Consider the following 23,231-nt stretch of genomic DNA (forward strand, 5'->3'; position numbering starts at 1 on the left):
ACTTCCAGCATAAGAAAACGTATGTCCTCTGTCAGATAAAACTGAGCACAGAGCAACATGTCACTGTGACCGAAAAGCACACTATTTATGTCTCTTTTAGTCATGGCAAATTACATTTATGAGCTACGAGCAAGTTGTGCAGCTTATCGCCCATTTCTGTAACTTTTTTGAAGACTATTGATTATTTTAGTAATTAATCTCCACTTTGGGAATACACTTCATCTTTCTCATGTTTTCTTGTACTACCCCATTTTGCAGTGCGTAGCTGGAGTTAGCCCAAACAAATACTGCTCATCGACACCCAGTGTCAACGGAAAGCGTTGGTTTGTTTCCTGTTACAAACAAAATAGTTTTTAATGCAGAATTTTAATTGTCCATTCCATAGAGCAGCCCCAAATTAGTCTAGTGCAGGGCATACCAACCTTTTCAGCTGGTGGACCCCTTCTTCAGTCGAAAATCCATGGCGGACCCCTAGTCAGTAAAGAGCACAATAATTTTAAATTTCAGAGCGAAACCCATGGGAACTGAAAGCTTCTTAATGCAAGTTCCATGTTCCCAATGACACCCCGCCTCCCCCCCCCCCCCCCCCCAAAGTATCAATAGTCTTTGGTTTAGATATGAATGAAAACAACTTTCAAAGATTGACTTATGAAATAGGTAGTGCACTGACAAAGCAAGTTTAACATTTAATGATGCCTGGGCCCGCATACGTGCCAGCGAGCGCTGTGATTGGTCGACAAAGCTCACTCCGCACATGCGTAAAAGGTATCAGCGCATCTGCCTTCGTGAGCCTCCGCACAAATGACCCCCGTATTGTTGCGAAACAGTCTATCAAAGAAGCCGCATTCTCCGGCACTAAACTGTGTATGCGTACTCACTTAGGAACCGCAAAGGCTGCTTGGGAATGCGACCTGAAGTAAAAGTACACATGTTTTTCACACGAAAAAAATGTGATGAATTTGATTTTCACATTTTTATTCAATAATTTTACACTATTTGGTGAAGGGTTGCTGCGGACCCCCTAGAAAGAGCCGGCGGACTCCTAAGGGGTCTGCGAACCACACGTTGGGAAGCCCTGGTCTAGTGCAATATATTTTTTATTAATATGTATTAAAATGAACAGTAAAAAAATGAAGAATAACCAGTACTCCAGAAGTGACAGTGCACCCCAACTGCTACTGCCATGCAGCAGCACTACTCAGTCGTTGCTCAAGTACAGGTATTTTTTATGTTGTACTGTTCCTGTTACTTCATATCAGTAAAATGAATATTGAGCTAGACTAATATGTGGTTGCTCAATCGAATGAGCATGTAAAATTCCTCTTTAAAAATAATTTAGTTTGTAACAGGAAACAAACCAACGCTTTCCGTCATGTTGCATGGAAGACGTGATGAGCAGCATTTGCTTGGGCTGACTCTAGCTACACACTGTGTGTTTGTGTGTGTGTGTGTGGGGGGGGGGGGGGGCAAATAATGTTTGTGTGTAATTCTCCACACACATTGTATTGGCATATAATAATCATTAAATAGTGATGCCCAATGGTTATGTATGTGAAAGCAATTTTGTGAGTCTGCAGTTGCTGGTGAGTTTAAAGCAAGTGTATTGAGCTTATTTTTTATCTCTAATACAGTCTTGTTGAGGTACTGGTCACTTCCATTGTTCTTTTTATGATCTGTAAAAAGGACTGATTGATCAGAAAGGTCATTCCTCATTGTTCTTTTTTTATCATGACTTGATATAAATTGTGAAAACTATACATTTCATTACACTCCACAGTTTCGAAACATATGATATTTAAAGTTGTTAGGCAAACTTCTGAAAAAATTAAAGCCACTGACCAGGGACAAAAAGTGTTAATTTTCTTTCAATCATTACAGCTTATCTGGAAGTAGTTATTACATTGTAATTATTAAATTTGTATTCAGGTCATCAATATGTTCATAATGTATAACTAAAAAGGTAAAGCATTGCTGAACTATTTCGCATATCTTGCCCACTACATGTAATCTCTCTTCAGCACTGAGGTTATCACAGCCAGTCAAAGTTACACCAAAGGGACTAAAGAAACTTCTGGAACACTTCTGACCACATAAACAATATATTGGGGGCCTCACTGGATAATGATTATAGGAAAAGGTATTGCTAGTGATACTTTATAGATGACAAGCTCCATGTCATTCCATCATGCAGCGCTGCCCAATGCGCTCATCACTTACTGTAGTTGGCCAGAATTCAGGATAATAAGGGTGTATGTCAGGAATATTGTCAATCTTTGTGACTTTCTTCTAACTCTGTAGTCCAGAATATCATGAGCTATGAGTTCAAGCAGTACCTGTATGCATTTCTATCTTCATACAAATATACGATATCATTGTAATTTTACCAGGAAGCATGTTCACAAAATCAACAGTATCATTCAAGAACAAAAGAAAAAAGTCTTTGTCTGGCAGCATATCACCCCTCCTCACTATCAAGCAAGTTTATTTCATTCTACTGGAGTGAGTCTGGAAGGCCAGCAAAAGACCTGCATACAGCTTGCTAGCTTCTTCAGTGACTGAAAAGATGTGTTTGAATTTCTAAATGTGTAAAAGCCAGAAACTGCCAAACTTGCTAAATTGAGTGGACGTTCCAACAATTCATATTTCAAATCTATCAGTTTCCCCAGTGCATGTCTACATCTTTTATACCATATTGTGTTTTGCTTTAATATATCTTGCAAATACATTTACAAAATACGTGATTTATGTGACAGAGCAGCTATTTCAAACAGCCTAGGTTTACAACACATTTCCATATAATGAACTATTCAGCAGTATTAGAAATTTAAATTACTGTCCTTTCTTTTAAAATTATTGGTCCACTGATTAACAAGTGCATATTTATAAAAATCAAATTCACCTCACACTTGTGAGAGGATGATAATACACAAATTCTCTATGTAGTGTTCATATAGGCAAATTTTGAATTACTGCATATTAAATGTTGGTGAAATAAAAACACACAATTTCAATAAACCAAAATAGTGTATATTGTAGACGGTTCTTTCTAGCAGTACAGAAATAAAAACACACAATTTCAATAAACCAAAATAGTGTATATTGTAGACGGTTCTTTCTAGCAGTACAAATGCATCTACTTGTTACCAGCATATGGTGCATTTGAAAACACTACAAAAAATGAGGATTAGTAATTTCTTCCACTGACCCCTTTAATAAACCAATATTTTATGCCATCTGAAAGACAATGGAAATATACATAAACAAATGGCAATCATTTAAATGTACATGGGAGTTATTTGCAGAGGAGACTGGTGATTTAGGAACCTGTTGTATTTTCTACAATGCAAAAAACACAGTGTTAAACACAACTGGTACTAACAGTATACTGCAGAAATTTTCCAATAATTAACATTAGCTATGAGATCATAGAAAAATGTCTTATGATACAAAGCCATCTTGTTTGTGAAAATAAACAAAGCAAAAAAAGACAACTATTTCAAAATAAAAGACATACCATGGTAAAATGTGGTGTCTTTCCTCGTCCTGTTCGGGCAGGAAAAAAATGTAAGGGCACCAGGAAACTAGTTTTAGTGTGTCATTATAGTGGGAGAAATACTATAGAAATTATCTGGAGAAACACAACTGCTGAATGAAATCAAATTGAAGCTGACATAAGAGGAAACGAAATAGCTAGGAAAGTAATTAATTTCTATGCCTCAGGCATAGAAAGTGGCTGGGTGGTGGTTAAGGGACTTTAAATTACTTTAAATTAATAAAATACATGCACGTGAAATGGTAAACTTAAAACAGGGGAAAAACCATGAATGTAAAATAACAGTTTTAAAACACAAAAAAAGTATAAGTAACAATATTACAAAAATGATAGTTGCTGCTTACCATGTAGGGGAGATGCTAAGTCACAGATAGACACAACAAAAAGATTGTCACAAAATAAGTTACTGCCAACAAGAACTTTGTGGGACACACGCATGCACGCACGCACGACTGTGCAGCTGAAGCCAGACTTTTTGTTGTAGTTGGTAGTCTGGCTTCAGCTGTCAGAGACTGTGATCGTGTATGTGTGAGTCGCGTTTACGTGAGTGCATATATGTGTGTGTGTGTGTGTGTGTGTGTGTGTGTGTGTGTTGCTTATTTCTGATGAAGGCCTTTTTGGCCGAAGGCTTATTTTGTAAGTCTTTTCGTTGTGCCCATCTGCGACTCCAAATCTCCGTTATATGGTAAGTAGCAACTATCCTTTTCACAATATTGTTACATTTCATGCTGGATTTTACATGTACCAGTAAAATAGATAATTAGAATAGTAATGAATCTTAAGATTTTTTTAATTAGGTATGTTGAAAACACTCATACAGCACACTGTGTGCAATTTATTTTTCAAAAATGGAATTGCAGAAACCAGCTTTATTACACATGGATGTATGTGGTTTGAAAGCTGCTTCAATTTCTGTTGTAACAAAAATTTTCATTTTTCAAAATTAATTAGAGGTGGTGGGGTGCAAAATTTCAAATTATTGCAAAAGTTGATTATACATTTTTCAAGAAAATTAATTATGTATCAACTTTTATATGATAAACTGTTTTTTTTTTGTTTTTTTTTTTTTTATATATATGTCATCATGTTGAAGACATTTCCTCTAAACCTAATACGCAAAATTGCCTTTCAGGGCATGTTTTACCCACTTAAACATAAACAGAAAACACCCACAGCATTATTTTGCCTATCTTCATACCCACCATATTTCATCAGTATCATTCATTAACACTTGGGAGTATTCCCATGTAAATTCAGGGAGAAAGCCATGAATAGCAGAGACCACAAAGTGACAAGAGTAACTTTGGTCAATGATCTGAAGACTGCTCATTGAGTTACTACAAATTGAAATGCAAGTAAGAGCAGCCTTTGTAATAAAGCATAGAGCTTTGTTAATAGCTATCAATTCTGCTATAAAACACTACACAATTTGGCAACAATGTTGTATCTGACTGGTGAGAGATGTAAACACATGTCCTGCCCTGTTTATGGTTTTAGAGCTTACTGTATAAATGCTAATAGGATCGTGATATTTCTGAAGGACCAACAAAAACAGAAAGGTCATGGGACCAACTGGAACTTTACGTCCTTGAAATAGATTGGTCCTAATTTGTGGTCTGCGTACTCACCAAGGGGAGGAACGGTTGAAGAAAACACAGAAAGCACATTCTGAGGGGAGAAGGGGGGTCCTAGCAAGGGGCCTCACACTGGTAGTGCCACTTGAGGAGGGGTATCATTGAGGAGTATCATTGAATCAATGTCCCTTCAATTCAAAAAGAGTTTGGCAGGTTGGATGTTTAGGAAACTGCATAAGTGGATGGGAGTTGATACCATCAGACCTGAAGTGTTAAGATCCCAGCTACAGCAAGGACACAGACTGTGGGACTACTCCAAACGGTGCCAGTAGTTAATCTTACTCCACAGTGATGGGCTGGGTCCGATAATTTCAAAACCAAAGGTGTCGCTGAACCACAAGCCCGGCACCTGTAGTACAATGAAATGAGATCAGGGAATGGTAAATGTAGAGTAGACCCACACCCCAAGAGGTGTGGGCAAGGAAGCAGAGAGCATTGAGCTTTTGCATGCCGGTAGTCTTTAGTTGAGGAATGTCAGCTTTTTATCAAAGAGAAGTCCCAAATAGTGGGGCTGCACAATAACTTACAGGTGCTGGGTAGCCAGGTAGAGTTCTGGGGCCAGGATGGACCATGGCATGACGAAACAAATGCAAGGCTCACATTTTTTGGTGAAGAGAATTGGAAGCCAAAGGAAAGGGTCCAAGCAGAGGCACCTTCGAGCCAAGGTTAGAAACTGGGAGATAACAAATGCCAAAAGTTGTTGATGGAGGTCTCTAGCCCATTGATGGCGATGACAAAGGGTGTAACACTGAGCTCAGAACCCTGTGAGACACTGTTGTCTTGGACCTGTGGCTGGCTGAGTGATGTATCATCTCTAACCTGAAACAAGAGGTTGGACAGGAACTGATAAATAAAAAACTCCCAGTCATGGAGAATAAGTAAAATATGATTGTCCCAAGTGCAGTCATAACCATATGTTGTTGTTGTGGTCTTCAATCCAGAGACTGGTTTCATGCAGCTCTCCATGCTACTCTATCCTGTGCAAGCTTCTTCATCTCCCAGTACCTACAGCAACCTATATCCTTCTAAATCTGTTTAGTGTATTCAACTGGAGGTCCCCCTCTAACATTTTTACCCTCCGTGCTGCCCTCCAATACTAAATTGGCGATCCCTTGATGCCTCAGAATATATCCTACAATTGATCCCTTCTTCTAGTCAAGTTGTGCCACAAATTTCTCTTCTCCCCAGTTCCATCCGTACCTCCTCATTAGTTATGTGATCTACCCATCTAATCTTCAGCATCCTTCTATAGCACCACATTTTGAAAGCGTCTATTCTCTTTTTGTCTAAACTATTTATCATCTCATGTTTCATTTCCATGCATGACTACACTCCATACAAATACTTTCCGAAACGACTTCCTAACCCTAAAATCTATACTTGATGTTAACAAATTTCTCTTCTTCGCTTTCCTTCCCATTGTGAGTCTACATTTTATATCGTCTCTACTTCGACCATCATTAGTTATTTTGCTCCCCAAATAGCAAAACTCATTTACTAACTTAAGTGTCTCATTTCCTAATCTAATACCCTCAGCATAACCCGATTTAATTCGACTACATTCCATCATCCTTGTTTTGCTTTTGTTGATGTTCATCTTATATCCTCCTTTCAAGACACTGCCCATTCCGTTCAGCTGCTCTTCCAGGTCCTTTGCTGTCTGACAGAATTACAATGTCATCAGTGAACCGCAAAGTTTTAATTTCTTCTCCATGAATTTTAATTCCTACTCCAAATTTTTCTATTGTTTCCTTCACTGCTTGCTCAATATACAGATTGAATAACATTGGGGACAGGCTACAACCCTGTCTCACTCCCTTTCATGCCCCTCGACTCTTATAGCTGCCATCTGGATACTGCACAAATTGTAAATAGCCTTTTGCTCCCTGTATTTTACGCCTGCCACCTTCAGAACTTGAAAGAGTGTATTCCAGTCAACATTGTCAAACACTTTCTCTAAGTCTACAAATGCTAGAAATGTAGGTTTGCATTTCCTTAATCTATTTTCTAAGATAAGTCGTGGGGTCAGTATTACCTCACGTGTTCCAACATTTCTACAGAATCCAAACTGATCTTCCCCCAAGTTGACTTCCACCAGTTTTTCCATTTGTCTGTAAAGAATTCGCGTTAGTATTTTGCGGCCGTGAAATAAGCTGAGGATTCGGTAATTTTCACACCTGTCATCACCTGCTTTCTTTGGGATTTGAATTATTATATTCTTCTTGAAACCTGAGGGTATTTCCCCTCTCTCATACATCTTTCTCACCAGATGGTAGAGTTTTTGTTAGGGCTGGCTCTCCCAAGACTGTAAGTAGTTCTAATGGAATGTTGTCTCCTCCCGGGGCCTTATTTCGACTTAGGTCTTTCATTGTCCTGTCAAACTCTTCACACAGTATCATGTCTCCCATTTCATCTTCATCTACATACTCTTCCATTTCCATAATATTGTCCTCAAGTACATCGCCCTTGTGTAGACCCTCTATATACTCCTTCCACCTTTCTGCATTCCCTTCTTTGCTTAGAACTGGGTTTCCATCTGAGCTCTTGATATTCATACAAGTGGTTCTCTTATCTCCAAAGGTGTCTTTTAATTTTCCTGTAGGCAGTATCTATCTTACACCTAGTGAGATAAGCGTCTACATCTTTACATTTGTCCTCTAGCCATCCCTGCTTAGCCATTTTGCACTTTCTGTCGATCTCATTTTTGAGACGTTTGTATTCCTTTTTGCCTGCTTCATTTACTGCATTTTTGTATTTTCTCCTTTCATCAATTAAATTCAGTATCACTTCTGTTACCCAAAGATTTCTGTTAGCCCTCGTCTTTTTACCTACTTGATCCTGTGCTGCCTTCACTACTTCATCCCTCAAAACTACCCATTCTTCTTCTACTGTACTTCTTTCCCCCATTTCTGTCCATTGTTCCCTTATGCTCCCCCCGAAACTCTGTACAACCTCAGGTTTAGTCAGTTTATCCAGGTCCCATCTCCTTAAATTCCCACCTTTTTGCAGTTTCTTTAGTTTCAGTCTACAGTTCATAACCAATAGATTGTGGTCAGAGTCCACATCTGCCCCTGGAAATGTCTTACAATTTAAAACCTGGTTCCTAAATCTCTGTCTTACCATTATATAATCTGTCTGAAACCTGTCAGTATCTCCAGGCTTCTTCCATGTATACAACCTTCTTTTATGATTCTTGAACCAAGTGTTAGCTATGATTAAGTTATGCTCTGTGTAAAATTCTACCAAGGGCTTCCTCTTTCATTTCTCTCCCCCAATCCATATTCACCCACTACGTTTCCTTCTCTCCCTTTTCCTACTCTTGAATTCCAGTCACCCTTGGCTATTAAATTTTCGTCTCCCTTTACTACCTGAATAATTTCTTTTATCTCATCATACATTTCATCATCATCTGTAGAGCTAGTTGGCATATAAACTTGTACTACTGTAGTAGGCATGGGCTTCGTGTCTATCTTGGCCACAATAATGCGTTCACTATGCTGTTTGTAGTAGCTTACTCGCACTCCTATTTTTTTATTCATTATTATACCTACTCCTGCATTACCTCTATTTGATTTTGCATTTATAACCCTGTATTCACCTGACCAAAATTCTTGTTCCTTGTGCCACCGAACTTCACTAATTCCCACTATATCTAACTTCAACCTATCTATTTTCCTTTTTAAATTTTCTAATCTACCTGCCCAATTAAGGGATCTGACATTCCACGCTCCGATCTGTAGAACGCCAGTTTTCTTTCTCCTGATAACGACATCCTCCTGAGTAGTCCCTGCCCGGAGAAACGAATGAGGGACTATTTTATCTCCGTAATATTTTACCCAAGAGGATCATCATTTAACCATACAGTAAAGCTGCATGCCCTCGGGAAAAATTACGGCTGAAGTTTCCCCGTGCTTTTTCAGCCGTTCGCAGTACCAGCACAGCAAGGCCGTTTTGGTTAGTGTTACAAAGTCAGATCAGTCAATCACCCACACTGTTCCCCCTCTTCAGGAACCACACATTTGTCTGGCCAGATACCCCTCCGTTGTGGTTGCACCTACGGTACGGCTATCTGTATCGTTGAGGCACGCAACCTCCCCACCAATGGCAAGGTCCACGGTTCATGGGCGGGAGGGATAAAAAATTAGTAGTGACATGGTAGCTTTTAGAAAGAGCCTGTTTGCTGTTACTGACCTAACCAAGTTGTCAGTTATATATTTTCCCCTCACAAAACCACACTAGTAGGAGGGAAAAGGCCCCGTGATTTGAGAACCCAGCATAATCATTGGGCTACCATACTTTCAAGTAATTTGTGTGGGAGACCATCCGGAGAATTCCTGGCAGAGGAGGGCTGTAATGAATAATGGTACTCTCCACACGGATCCGTGAGACATTGCCCAAACTATGGCAGTGTATTTTGCCACAGTTACTGCAACAACCAGTCAGGATCCAGGTTTCCAGCACCATAGAGTCGTTGCTGCGAGATGTAGTCTGGACTTCCAGTCCACCTCTCATGAAGTTTACAATTGCCAATTTTCTGTGTGCGAGCTGGATTCTGCATTGTCTGGAGCTCGTGACACATCCCCTGGTCACGACAGGGTCCATTACAGTATGGTATGGCACCTCACATTGCGCAACAAAGAAATCCTCCTCGCGCTTTTTAATGCTATTTGGGTATCTGGTCACTTTCCTGACGCGTGGCGTGAGGCAGTTTTAATTCCTTTTTTAAAACCTGGGAAGACCGCACGAGCCTGAGTAGCTACCGTAGTGTTGCCCTCACTAGTTGCATAGGGAAGACCTTGGAGCAGATGGTCAACTGCTGCCTTGTCTGGATGTTAGAATCCCGGCAATTCCTTAGTCGCTTTCAGTGTGGGTTCGGTAGGTTTCGTTCCACCTCAATAACCTTGCCCTCCTGGAGGCAGCTATACAACAAGCTTTCCTACGCCGTCACCACCTTCTAGATGTATTTTTCGACATTGAGAAGGCCTACGATACCACTTGGAGGCGTCTCATCCTGGAGCAACTTCACGAATGGGGTTTTCGTGGTTGTCTTCCTCTTTTTATTCAGTCTTTCCTCTCGCCACGATATTTTAGATACCAAATTGGTGACGTCCTGTCTGATCGCTTTGAGCAGGAGAACGATGTCCCTCAGCGTAGTGTTTTAAGTGTGACTCTCTTTGCCATCGCTATTAATAACATTACGTCCATAGTGAAAAGTCCTGTCCAGTGTTCTTTGTTTGTGGATGATTTCTCTTTGTTTTGCTCTTCTTCAAGCCTTGCAACGACAACTCGTCAGTTGCAACTTACGATTAGGCGTTTGGATGACTGGGCGCGGAAGAGTGGTTTTAAGTTTTCCACCGAGAAGACTGTATGTGTTCTTTTTAACCATTCTCGTTTGATTTTAACCTTTTCCGAGTTGCGGATGAGGGACACTATTCTTACTTTTAAAGACATGGTGAGGTTTCTGGGGCTCATTATTGACTCGAAGCTCACATGGTTACCTCATCTTAAAGACCTTAAACGGCGGTCACTTAAGGCTTTAAGTATTTTAAAGTGTCTTAGCCACAGTACATGGGGAGCTGACAGGACTTGTCTGCTCCAGTTTTACAGGGCGTTTGTGCGATCTCAACTCGATTATGGGTGCATGGTGTATGGGTCTGCGAGGCCTTCTTACTTAAAGATGTTGGACGTTGTGCACCACAATGGGTTTTGGTTGGCCACTGGGGCATTCCGAACTAGCCCCATACCAAGCCTCTGTGCAGAGGCTGGTGAACCGCCACTTCATATGCGGCGACGGCTACTTACAGTGTATAAAACTTTGTCCACAGCATACACCCCTGCATACCATACCATTGCTCAGCCTCCTCTGGCACAGTTATTTCATAACCGGCAACGTGTGTCGCAGCCCTATGGGATTCGCGCACAGGATTGCCTCGCTGCGATGTCGATGGCTGGTTTTCATGTTTTGCGTCGCGGTTGGAGCAGATCTCCACCTTGGCTCCTCCGGAGACCCAAACTTATTTTAGATTTGACTAATTTTAAGAAAGATCGCACACCAGATTTTACATTCCAGTCTCTGTTTTTTAACATTTTAGGTGTGCATCACGGTTTCACTGTCGTGTACACTGATGGCTCCAAACAGGAGAATTTCCTTGGCTGTTCTGTAGTGTTCCCTGATCAAGTTACTCGGATTCGTCTCCCTGCTGAATATACCGTTTTCGCAGCCGAGCTCCACGCGATCCTGAAGGCACTGGAGCAGATGAATCGTGTTCGGGGTGATCGATTTCTTCTCTGCTCTGATTCTCTTAGTGCCCTAGAATCACTGTAGAACCTGTACCCGACTGAGGAGATGGTCCAACTGATACATGACCAACTGTACTTGCTCCAATGGCTGGGTACAGAAGTATCCTTCTGCTGGGTGCCTGGTCATGTCAGCATATGGGGCAATGAACAGGCCGATCGGGATGCCAAGGAGGCCTGCAGAGAGCAGGATGTGGTCCAGTGCCGTATTCCCTTGCAGTCGGTCATCGTTGCACTCCACAGGAAGTGCATGGAGTTGTGGGAGGACGAATGGCTGGCGGTGACAGCCAATAAACTGCGGTTGATAAAGTCAACCACTCGGCCGTGGTGTTCCTCCTGCCGGTTGCTCAGGCGGGAGGAGGTGGCCCTCACACGTCTTCGGATCGGGCACTGTCCTCTCGCACATAGCTTTTTATTACGGCGGGAGGATCCTCCGTTTTGTGATGCTTGTGGTGTGCACATCTCTGTCCAGCACATTTTAACAGACTGCATTTTATACCGTGATGCATGGGCAGAAGCACAAGTTGATGGGGATCTGCCTTCTGTTTTAGCTAATGATGAGACACGTGTGTCTAGGGTTTTTAAGTTTTGTGATGTGTGTGGACTCTGGCCTAAACTTCTAGGCTGGAGGTTTTAGTGTATTGCAGAGCGGCTGACTCCTCCCCTTTTTTCCCTGCGGTCAGCCAGCCACTTCCATCTGCTACATTGTTTTAGTTCCCTCTTATCGTTTTCTTGCTGTGTTGTCCATGTTTTACTGCTGACACTCTGCTTCATCCCACGCTTTGGTGTGGGTGAGCACGTTTTTCAACTATTGTTACCCATGTTTTCTGTTCCGTTTTAGATTCCTGTTCTGGGATTTTTCTTGACACCTGTCTCACTAAGTTACTGAACGGGCGCTGAAGACCTTGCTGTCGTGCGCCCGAAACCCTCTACTACTACTACTACTACTACTACTACTTCAAGTAATTTTCAGAACACATTGGTAAGGCTAATCAGTAGGTAGATGTTGATGTACAAGGGGTTTCTGTCTGCTTTAAGGACTGCGACAATGATACTATACTGCCATTGCAAAGCACCTTCTAATGAAATATGGTTGAAGATGATGTCTTTGAGTGACACTCAGATGTCAGATCATCTGGTCTAGGTAGATGGCTTTAAACTTGTCGTGTATACATTTGAAAGGTAGTCAGGTAAGAAAAGAATGCAGTCACAATGTGGGTTGCAACATGTTCAGCAAGAAGAGACGAATCGGTAGAAATAACACCATTGAGGAAGAGAACTAGAACAGATGGTGATCTTTGACAGACCAGTATAATGTGGAGCTAACCCAAAACTGCGATAAAGAGGCGTATATTGGCAAGGAGGAGATGTAGTGCTTCCACCATTCTTTCTTGGTGCTTTTAATCATATAATGAGCCTTAGCATTTAAGACATCACGGGCAGCATTTCAGGGCCTTTCAACAATTCTACAGAGGCTGTTGCAGTTTCTCGGGTCAACCATGGAGCCACACAGCAGCGGAAAGGGACTGTAGCAAAGGGAACAGCAGTTCCAGCGGCACAAGTGAGCATGTTGGAGACATGCTCCCACAGCTTCGTGAATGTAATCTGACAGATGGGATAGAGCCCATGATGGTAATTGGTCCATTCAGCACTGACAAGGAAGCAACATGATTGTAATGTAGCAAAATCAGCAGGCCCGTATCAGTTGACCATGATACTTCCCCCAGGGAAGGGTGCTGTCAATTGAAATCTTCAAGTAGGACCGAGGGAAAGGGGGGGGGGGGGGGGAATTCAGGTTGTCACCTCAGGTTATGCAAGAGCCTGGCAGGGGTTAAATAGATGTTTCTGGATCCTTTGCACTCCCAGTGCCATTGCTTCCAATGTGATATGGAGGGGAATTCACTCACCAATAACATCTGTGCAGACCAGTGCTCTCTAAGGGTCAAGTTTCTGGCAGAATGGTCGGTAAACTCAAAGAGTTGGAGAATAACCATTGGTTTTAGCTACATAGATTGTTAACAGGATGGAATTAGTTTTAGTTCTGACAGGGAAAGAGGAAGTACTAAAATGGCTTGGCCCCCCATGCTCACCATACCAGTATTCACAAGATAGTTGACAGCACCCTGGGAGCTCACTGCTTGTGTCAAAATTTAGATTCCACATTATTCAATTGAATGGCCGGGCTGATTCTACTTATATATATATATATATATATATATATATATATATATATAGTATGCAAAACACTGAGAGGTGCATGGCAGAGGGTAGGACCCATTATACCAGTTATTAGGGTTTCTTCCTGTTCCATTCATGTATGGAATGTGAGAAGAATGACTGAATATCCGCGTGTGTGTGTGTGGGGGGGGGGGGGGGGGGGGGGGATGGCGGCGCACGCATTAATTATAATCTTATCCTCACAGCCCCTACATGAGTGATACATAAAGGGGAAAGGGTTGTACTATATTCAAAGAGCAATAGTTTAAAGCTGGTTCTTGAAGGTTTCTAATAGATTTTCTCAGGGTAGTTTATGTCTCTCTTGATCAGTCTTTGAGTTCAGATCTTCAGAATCTCTGTGACACTCTCCCAAGGATTAAACAAACCTGTGACACCAATTACACTGCCCTTCTCCGTATACGTTCAATATCCCCTGTTAATTCCACCTGATATGTGTCCCACACACTTGATAATATTCTAGAACCTATACTGAACCTGCCGCACGAGTGATTTGTAAGCAATCTCCTTTGTAGATTGATTCCACTTTCCCAGTATTCTACCAATAAATCAAAGTCTGATACCACCCGTTATACCCGCTACTGATCCTGTGTAATCATTCCATTTCATATTCCACCAAACTGTTACACCCAAGTGTTTGTATGAGTTTGTCAATTCAAACAGTGACTCATTGATATTATAGTCTTATGATACACAGTTTACATATCTGAGCATTTAAAGCAAGTTGCCAGTTTCTGCACCACTTTGAAATCTTATCAAGACCTGACTGAATATTTATGCAGCTTCTTTCAGATAGTACTTCATTACAGATAACTATGTTATCTGCAAAAAGTGTAAGGTTACTATAATTACTGCCTGCAATGTCATTAATATACAATATGAACAGCAAGGGCCCCAACACGCTTTACTTCTACATGTGATGACGACTCCCTTAACATGCTGCAACCTCCCTACCAAAAAGTTCTCAATTCACTCACAAATTTCATATGATACTCGATATTATCGTACTTAAGACAGTAAGCATAGGTGTGATACTGAGTCAAATCCTTTTCGGAAATCAAGAAATAAATCATTTATCTAATTGCTTTGATCCAAAGCTTGCAGTATATCATGTGAGAAAAGTGAGAGTTGTGTTTCACATGATTGATGTTTTCATAATCCATGGTGGTTGGCAGTGAGGAGGTCATCCTGTTCAAGATATCTCATTATGTTTGAGCTCAGATGAAGTTCTAAGATTCTACATGAAATTGATGTCAAGATTTTGGATGGTAGTTTTGTGAACCACTTCTACTACCCTTCTTCTAAATGGTGTGACCAGTGCTGTTTTCCAAAAACAGGGTAAGGATTTTTGTTTGCGGGATCTATGATAGATTATAGTTAGAAGAGGGGCAAACTCAGCTGCGAATTCAGTATAGAATCTGACAGGGATTCCATCGGGCCGTGAAGCTTTGTTCATTTTTAATGATTTCAGCTGTTTTTCAACGCCACTCTTACTAACACTTATTTCATTCATCTTTTCAATTGTATGATTATTAAATTGGGGCAAGTCTCCTTTGGTTTTTCTTTGTAAAGGAACATTTGAAAATAGGGTTAAACATTTCAGCTTTTGCTTTGCTACCCTCAGTTTCCATTCGCCTCATTCACCAAGGACCGGACACTAACTTTACATAAGACCAGAATTTCTTTGGGTTCTCTGAAAGATCACTTGACAATATTCTGCTGCGGTAGTCATTGAAGGCATCTTGGATTGCTCTCTTGACAGCCCAGTGTGTTTCATTCAGCAGCTCTCTATCTATAGCCCTATGCTTTGTTTTACAGCTACTCTGCAGCGATCTCTCTTTCTTTAGAAGTTTCTTTACAGTGACTGAATGCCATGAAGGTTCCCTCCCATTATGAACTGTTCTACTCAGTACATGTTTACACAGTACATGGTCAACAATTCCTTTGAACTCAAACCTTCATACTCATGCCCTGTGCAGAAAGTTTCAAGTTCCTCATTGAAATAGGACATTAATGATTTTTTATCTAGTTTACTGAACATTTCTATATATCTTTCTGCTTGTTTTAGTTGTCCTTTGTACTTTGGGAATCATTGCGTCACAACCACATCCTAGTCGCTGATACCAGTTTTGATGTGGACGTTTTCTAAGAGGTCAGGTCTATTTGTTGCCATTAGAGCCAATATAGTTCCATCACACATTTCCCAACAATGAGGAATGCTATGGCGTACCAATGCTAACTTGAGCATGTCCAGCATCTGTAGCTGCGGTTTCAAGCCTGCTTTGCGTTAAACAGTACAATAAAATATGTCAGCATCAACATACAATATAAAGGTCTAGCTAGAAACTGAAAAAATATTTCCTTTTTTTTGTTATTTAATATAGACCTATTATCAAAAAATGAGAAGACAGCCCCACCCCTCTCTCCCACCAATCTTGCTAGAATATGGGAGAGGCCGATGTTTAAAATGTTTGTTTTGAAATGTGGAGAAATGGAAGATTGACCTACAAGACTTGTGTATATTTTATGTAAGCAGACTTTTAACAAAGAAAGTCACGGTGTTGGTGATTTTCCGTGTCACCATGTAGGTATAAGATAATATTTTCGTATGTAGTTGCCTTTGGCAGTGAATCACAGACAGTGAAGTGACAAAACTGTGTGTGTGTGTGTGTGTGTGTGTGTGTGTGTGTGTGTGTGTGTGTGTGTGTGTGTGTGTTTGTTTGACAGACAGAGAGAGAGAGAGAGAGAGAGAGAGAGAGAGAGAGAGAGAGAGAGAGATATTAAATTAATTTTTCGTTCTTAAGTAAATTTTGAGAATTCACAAATGATCTGTAGGAAAAGAAAGGCCATAGCTTCAGCTACTTAAGTGGGTTGTTCTCTTATCATTGAACACCGTGTGCAAACAACTTACATTTTCTTTCCTGTTTTAACACGCTCTTTAGAAGCCACTTAAGTCAGCTATAATTACCCCCCCCCCCCCCTCCCCTACATATTTCATATTTTATGTATGATTTATGTGTTTGTAATAAGTGTCAAAATACTCAGAGATACCTACCCATTATGTAATATATGTTTCCTTAATTTACCCAACAGTTTTTGTTTTTATAGCTAAAAGTGCAATAAATACAGAATGAACATAGGTGTCTGGCTGCATTACATATATCCTGCATTCACATTAGTTGGCTTTACCAAGTCCCAAATTATCAGCTTCCTATCTAACCTAATCCTGAGGCTATGCTACATACCAGTGCCATCACGGCCAAGTTGTTGGAATGAAAGGGAGGGGAGAAGGCACTATCGTACTCAAGCCTAAATCTGTAAGGTTAAAGATACAAATATTTTTGCGACACGTGCCTTGCTCAAAGGATGGTGAGATGCATGATTGGAATACTTTTTAAGACTAACAACACTTTGCTTCACGTGTTATGGCATCATCTGACACTTATAGAAAACTTAATAGTTCGTCATTGTATAGTGAACAGAACACGTATGCCAGTCAATGTGCAGGCACAGTGGGAAAATGCCTTACGATATGCAGTACAAAAATTTCATGTTAGGATTGGTCACAAACTTCATAATTTCGAAGCACAACACACAGCAGCAGAATTGAAACCAGTGTGATTGATCAACTTCAGGCATTTGACATCAGCACTTACAGTGATGTGATACTATCCCACCATGAGTTAACAATTTAGGCCTATGTATTATTCTAAAGAATGACCAACAGTCATCACAATAAATTCATAAACAGTCACAGTGTTGTAAAACCCTTATTCAAGCAGACATAGAATTTCTACAAATCATTTTTAATGCATAAAGGGAACGTTATTGTTACACTAAGAGAGAGATATATGTAATGGTGGGTGAAAGGGAAAAGGCCTTCAGCTGGCTGGCCCATTGTACATCAAATCGTCAAACTCAAAAGTTATATCCTACATCATTTTTGACATGAGCTTGCACTTTTACTTTGATAATAGTATCACATGGAAAAGAAAGGTTTCACAACTACTAATCACATTAAAATTTGCACAAAATTACATTCTACTGCCTTTGTTGTTGTGGTGATATTATGATCCACAATGAGGTCAAACAACGATGCTATGATTTTAGATCATGATCCAGTGGCAGTATATTAAAAATCCAAATGGTGGATGAAACATTCAAAACATGTGTGACCAACACTAGAAGGGGAGATTGTCAGTACAATTCCTGATAACTAGCCTATGCACCTTTGTCTTGATTGAATCTAATACTTTCAAGTGTATGAGTGAGAGTAAGTAATTTACTTAAGGGTAAACTATCTATCCACCTATCCCGTCAGTGCTATGCGACTTCATTTCTGTAATCTTACTCATGAATCAGACCAGACCAGTAAATTTTTGGATTCAGTTCAAACGTGCCAAAAAAAATAAATGGCACACTTTTTAAATAAAATAGATATTCTGCTGTGAGACTGGAAGGGGCATCATTCTCTATTATAAAAAGCAGTCAACGGATGCAGTCAAGTTACCATATATTTTAATATCTAAAGGAAGATTGGGGTTTAATATCCCAGCATAACCATTGTCAAGGAAGAAAATCTAGTGTATCCTTGGCAAAAAAAAACTCAGCGTTCCTCTCAATCAGTTTAGAAAAATCTAAATATGGACAGCTGGGCAGAAATTTAAAACCAACTGCTCTTCAGCACAAGTTTATTGGACAAATTCTTGTGCCATCAGATATAATGTGATAATATTTGCACTAAAGTAGTGTTGCATTCACGATAAGGCCTGGGAAAGCTGTTTCTTCCATCACTCGTGATCAAACTAGAACATGTCTCGTAAGTGCAGTGATGTACTAATATTTTAAGACTACATCAGAGTGCATTATACTGAAAAAAACTCTATTAGCGTATCTGAATCATATTTACATGAATATGAAAATTCTGGAATCCCAACATACCAATCTACACAAAGCAATCACTCATAGACTTGATATAAGCTATCATATTAAGTGGAACTTTTTGGAGCAGAAATATGAAAGTAGTTCCAAGATTTTAATAAATTAGTTTAACTGTCACTGTCTTACGAAACAAATTCACATAGAAGCTGTAGTTACATTTTTTACAACTGTTTGATTAGAATAATCTTTCAAATCATCCCAGACTTCCCTACAATCCCTTAAAAACTAGTTACCAAAATCATTGTAGCTCAGACACCTTGATTTCACATCAACATAAGTCGTGCGACTATAAATCTTAATCCTCCTCATAAATCTTGCTCCTCCTCATGAGTGTAATGAACACTAATCACACATTCACCTAAAAATTTAAGTCCTTCTTATGTACAACTCGAATTTACGTGTACAGCACCGAAATTCAACACTGTGTAGAGACTTTGCAACCATATTACACAAGCATCCTTTCACGCATGAAATTCACATCTTTGGCACTTTGGACGTACTTCACGAACATCTGGTTTTTATGTTTTGTTTACGATCCTAGAATAACAATAATTCGTAAACAAAATGTTGTAATTGAGTGGTATTAACGTCTCAGTGAGTTTTCGGCATTGGAGTACATGACACTGACAAAGCTACAGATATTATTAAATAATTATATAAAAGAATGATTGTATCATTCATTGTGTCAAAGCGGCACGCCGTTTGTGGTAGGCACTTGTCACTGTAGTTGTTTAATTGCAGAACGCTGTTTCTGGTAGCGTTGGCTGTTCGCGGCAGCAGACATACCCCCCATTGCGATGTTAAGACTAATTAAAAATTGGTCAAACTTTGTGCTTACTTTTGTATTTCCTGAGCACTTGAGACGAAATGCCATTTCTTTAAATTACAGGAGTTGCTTTCCTACATAAAAAACTCAAACATGTTTGTGTTGAGACGGAATTTAATGTTCAAGGAAGGGGGACGCAGCACGGACCAACACTTCGACCAATAGTAGAAGCGCTAGAGAGGGGGGAATGCGTATTGATGTCATGAAGAGTACTTTGAAGCAATTGAGTGCTTTTTTTCTAACATCTTTACAGATTGCTTTAAATTTTGTATAAAGTATTTCATACAATTCTTAGTATAATATTTACGTTCATTGTTTACTTCATATCTATTTATTTGCCGGGTAAAATTTATTTTTATCATTCTCCTCACACGTGCAGTAAATGTTGTGTTTGAGTAGTAGCTCCAGGCCTTGGCCGGTCATTTCTTGTAGACGAATGTTCGCTAGCTGTTGCAGAAAGCACTACGTTGCATTCCGCCATTGTTGTAGGGTATTTTTCGTCATTGTGAAATACATGTCTTCAGATTTTTCGTGAGAAATAAAGTGAGCTTTGGGTAAGCGAGCTACGTATGTATCAGTGCGTTGTGCCAATGACATTTGTATCATGATGCTACCTAAATATGAATAAATTTTCTCCTGCCTCTCCCGATTTGCTTCCTAGTGTCGTAAGCCCTGCCTTTGTCACGTGGGTGTTGTGGATGACCAAGTAATTGCCGTTAATAGTTGCATGCCATTTTATGATTGTTGTTTTTCCATGAACTGTATTCGAAGTATTTCAGCGTATTCTGAAGTCGTTGTTTTCTGTTTTGCAGTACTTGGAATAACGAGCTGTACGATCAATGCTCTGAGATTAGAATCTTGGAGCCGACCCGGAATGGAATTCGCCGGTGGTAGAAGATTCTTTCACTTACATGTGTCCAGTGTAAAAAGTGCTATTGGAATGAGCGCGTGTGTTAAATATGTAACGTGTGACATGTAACGCTACCACGAGATAATTTTCCCTAGGCCTTATGCACTTTTTTTTCAGGTTTGTGTTTGTTTTTGAAGTTTGCGAAATAACTTGGGAGTTTTGTTCATGTATAAATTACCTTTAAATTGTGATAAAAAGATAACGATACCGGCACACGTTTTAAGAACATTTTCGATGAATGTGACCCCATGGATGAATGGGTGTAAGATTCGCCTCCCTGAGGCATTCGGATGTTGTCATGGCACCAGCTCTGACAGAAGCTGGCCAGTCACAGAACTTCAAATTGCCGTCAGCACACACTTCCCCTTCGTCTCCAATTGGAGTATCATATAATGGACACAAACATGTTTCAGCATCTCCGTTCTTGTCAGATGACGATGTATACAAAGTAACTACTTCTAACAAAACAACTAAGAATAAGAAGTTTCCTAACTGCGCGAATGGATTCAGAAGCGGTTTTCTGAAATACTCAGCAGATGCAGGTTCTCTAGCATATGATAATTTGAAAACGTTGGCAATTGCTTCTGAGTTGTTGAATAAACGTACAGATTTATCAGAAGGCATTCTGAAAGTCTCAGAAGGAGAGAGTGGTGGGATAGAGCATCTTAGAATGAATTATAGCGACCCATCTATGGGGGACAACAAAGGTAAAATGGGTTTGCAGAAGAGCAGTACAGCAATACGGTCTTTGGAGAGTGGGAGATTAAATAGAGTTGAAAGTGATGCAAATAAAGTAGATAATCAAATAAAAATCTTTAATCCAACAGTGACACGGAATTCAAAAAAGAATGAAATCGTCAACTGCACCTCCCTGACTAAAAGAAACAGTCTTCCCCCAACAACCAGTGTATCAAAAAGTTCAGGTGCGATGGTTAATTCTAGGCGTAAGACTAGTACGGAAGTGTTAGGGTCTAACAACGACAATGCAAAAGCTAGTTTCGAAACGCCGCGTGGCGCAGACGAAACTTTTGAACACGAATTTTTGAGTAACGTAATGGACTTGTGTGTCGATGACACAAAAGGGTTCACTTCTGACGATAGAGCAGGTGTTACTAAGGAAACAGTTGAAGCTTTACGTAAGAAGCAGCATGAAGTAGAACGAAGATGTGATTTCTTGGCTAGGCGAATAAGAATGTTTCAAGCAAAAATAATGGTCTCGTGTGCTGAACGTCAAGTGAACAACTTTATTGCGTATTCGTATGAAAATATGAAACAAAACTCCCATAAAGACTTAGGCAGTGGAGAGTGTAGTTCAGCTGCTGTTACGCCAAGTGAATGTGATAGTGCGTGCGCATCAGTTGCTTCAAACGACAGGCAGAGTGCTTCGCTAAAGGCAGCATCTACGTTTTACAAGAGCTATGATATCAATCAAGTTACAACTTCCACCAGCCGACAAGGAAGCCGAAAATACAGTGGTATCAGTGCGGAGTGTACTACTACTTCAGCTACCGTCGTTAGTGGCCCTCAACTTAGGTTGAGTCCGGATGTGGTAAAAGAACTGGATAGTGTGTCTGGTCAGTTACATACCCAGCTCAAGTTTGTGCAGAATGAATTAGATTCGGACGTCACTGCAAGCAGTTCTGGAGGAGAGAGTTGTGATGAATTCCTGACGAACGAAGACAGTAACCAGCACACCTTACCGATGTAAGTACAAATATTTATTTACCTCCTAATACTTAGTCGTACATTAGGGAGCCGTATTTGCAACAGCATAGGTACAAGTAACAAGATTCGAATGCTAACACGCGATGTTGTAACTGGTTTTAGTCTCCCCCCCTCCCTCCACCCCCTTGCGTGCATTGTTTACATATACCCTCGGTTGATCGATTAATGTGACGCGTGAATTTTTGTAGTAAATTAGACAATATTTACTTTCCCACGTATAAATTTTACGAAGAGGACTAGACTCTGTGGTTAGCTCAGAAGTATAGCTACATGTGCATAATTATTAAGCTATGGAACACACCCATGCACCGACATTCTATTAATTTGGTTAAATGCTGTCGTCTGTTAAGTAAACTGTGAAGAAATTATCAAAACAGTAGGTTCTCATTTTTCCCCACAAGTTAAAAGATAATTGATGGAAAACCACTGTAATAGAGACTACTTATTTTCAAACCTGTAGCGTGGGCAACAGTGGCTTGCCGTCTACCATGTTAGTATTTTGGTTGAAATTAGTAAGTTTTAAAATGTAGTGTCCTGAATGGGGGTGGAGGAACGCTGGAATCACGCAGAATGAACGGCAGAAAAGCTCACCGCAGTCATTTATTTGTATTCAGTTGGTCATTCGACCACAGTTTGATTTGGTTTTCTTAGACTGACATCTTAACCAGTCCAGTAAAATAGCGCAATTTAAGGAACAAGAAAAAGTCTTGAGCATTTTATATAGAAAAAATTAAGATCGTGTAGTGTCATATTGAGGTTGTTTTTTATTATTATTCATGTTAATAGTACGTCCGTAAGCGTGAAATGACCAATATGAAAGTTGCTGTATATTCCTTGTATCGAAAGTCACGTATTGCTGTCGTATGTCCATGTTGTTTAGGTCTCGCAGGTGTAGAGTAACTTTCGTTTCTATATGAAATGATATGTAATTTACAAAGAACATAGTGTAAGATTGTGTCGTCAGGTTCCTGAAATAAGAATTTTTACCTTGTAGCTAAACCATTCGTTTTCTCTGTTTTTATTTAGTTTTTAAATAAATCTTTTCGGTGCAATCACTTGAGCCTTTCAAATTGCCATTAGCGGTTTCTATCAGCCAGTATATGAAAAGAT

At 40.0% G+C, this 23,231-nt stretch overlaps 1 protein-coding gene across 6 annotated transcripts in view; it reads left to right on the forward strand.

Moving 5' to 3' along the window:
• LOC126335338 (KAT8 regulatory NSL complex subunit 1) overlaps positions 1–23,231 on the forward strand; it is a 344,378-nt gene that overhangs the window by 84,026 nt on the left and 237,121 nt on the right. For 2 of the 6 annotated variants that reach the window (XM_049998554.1, XM_049998520.1), the window contains exon 3: positions 20,299–22,100. In XM_049998554.1, the coding sequence (XP_049854511.1) occupies positions 20,653–22,100 (1,448 nt within the window). In that variant the 5' untranslated portion in view covers positions 20,299–20,652. Of the gene's footprint in view, positions 1–16,931; positions 20,193–20,298; positions 22,101–23,231 lie in introns of those variants that run through there. The other 4 variants (XM_049998511.1, XM_049998545.1, XM_049998537.1 and 1 more) reach the window with 4 other exon arrangements.

This window comes from Schistocerca gregaria, chromosome 1, assembly GCF_023897955.1.
Source record: "Schistocerca gregaria isolate iqSchGreg1 chromosome 1, iqSchGreg1.2, whole genome shotgun sequence".
Classification (NCBI taxonomy): Eukaryota; Metazoa; Arthropoda; class Insecta; order Orthoptera; family Acrididae; genus Schistocerca; species Schistocerca gregaria.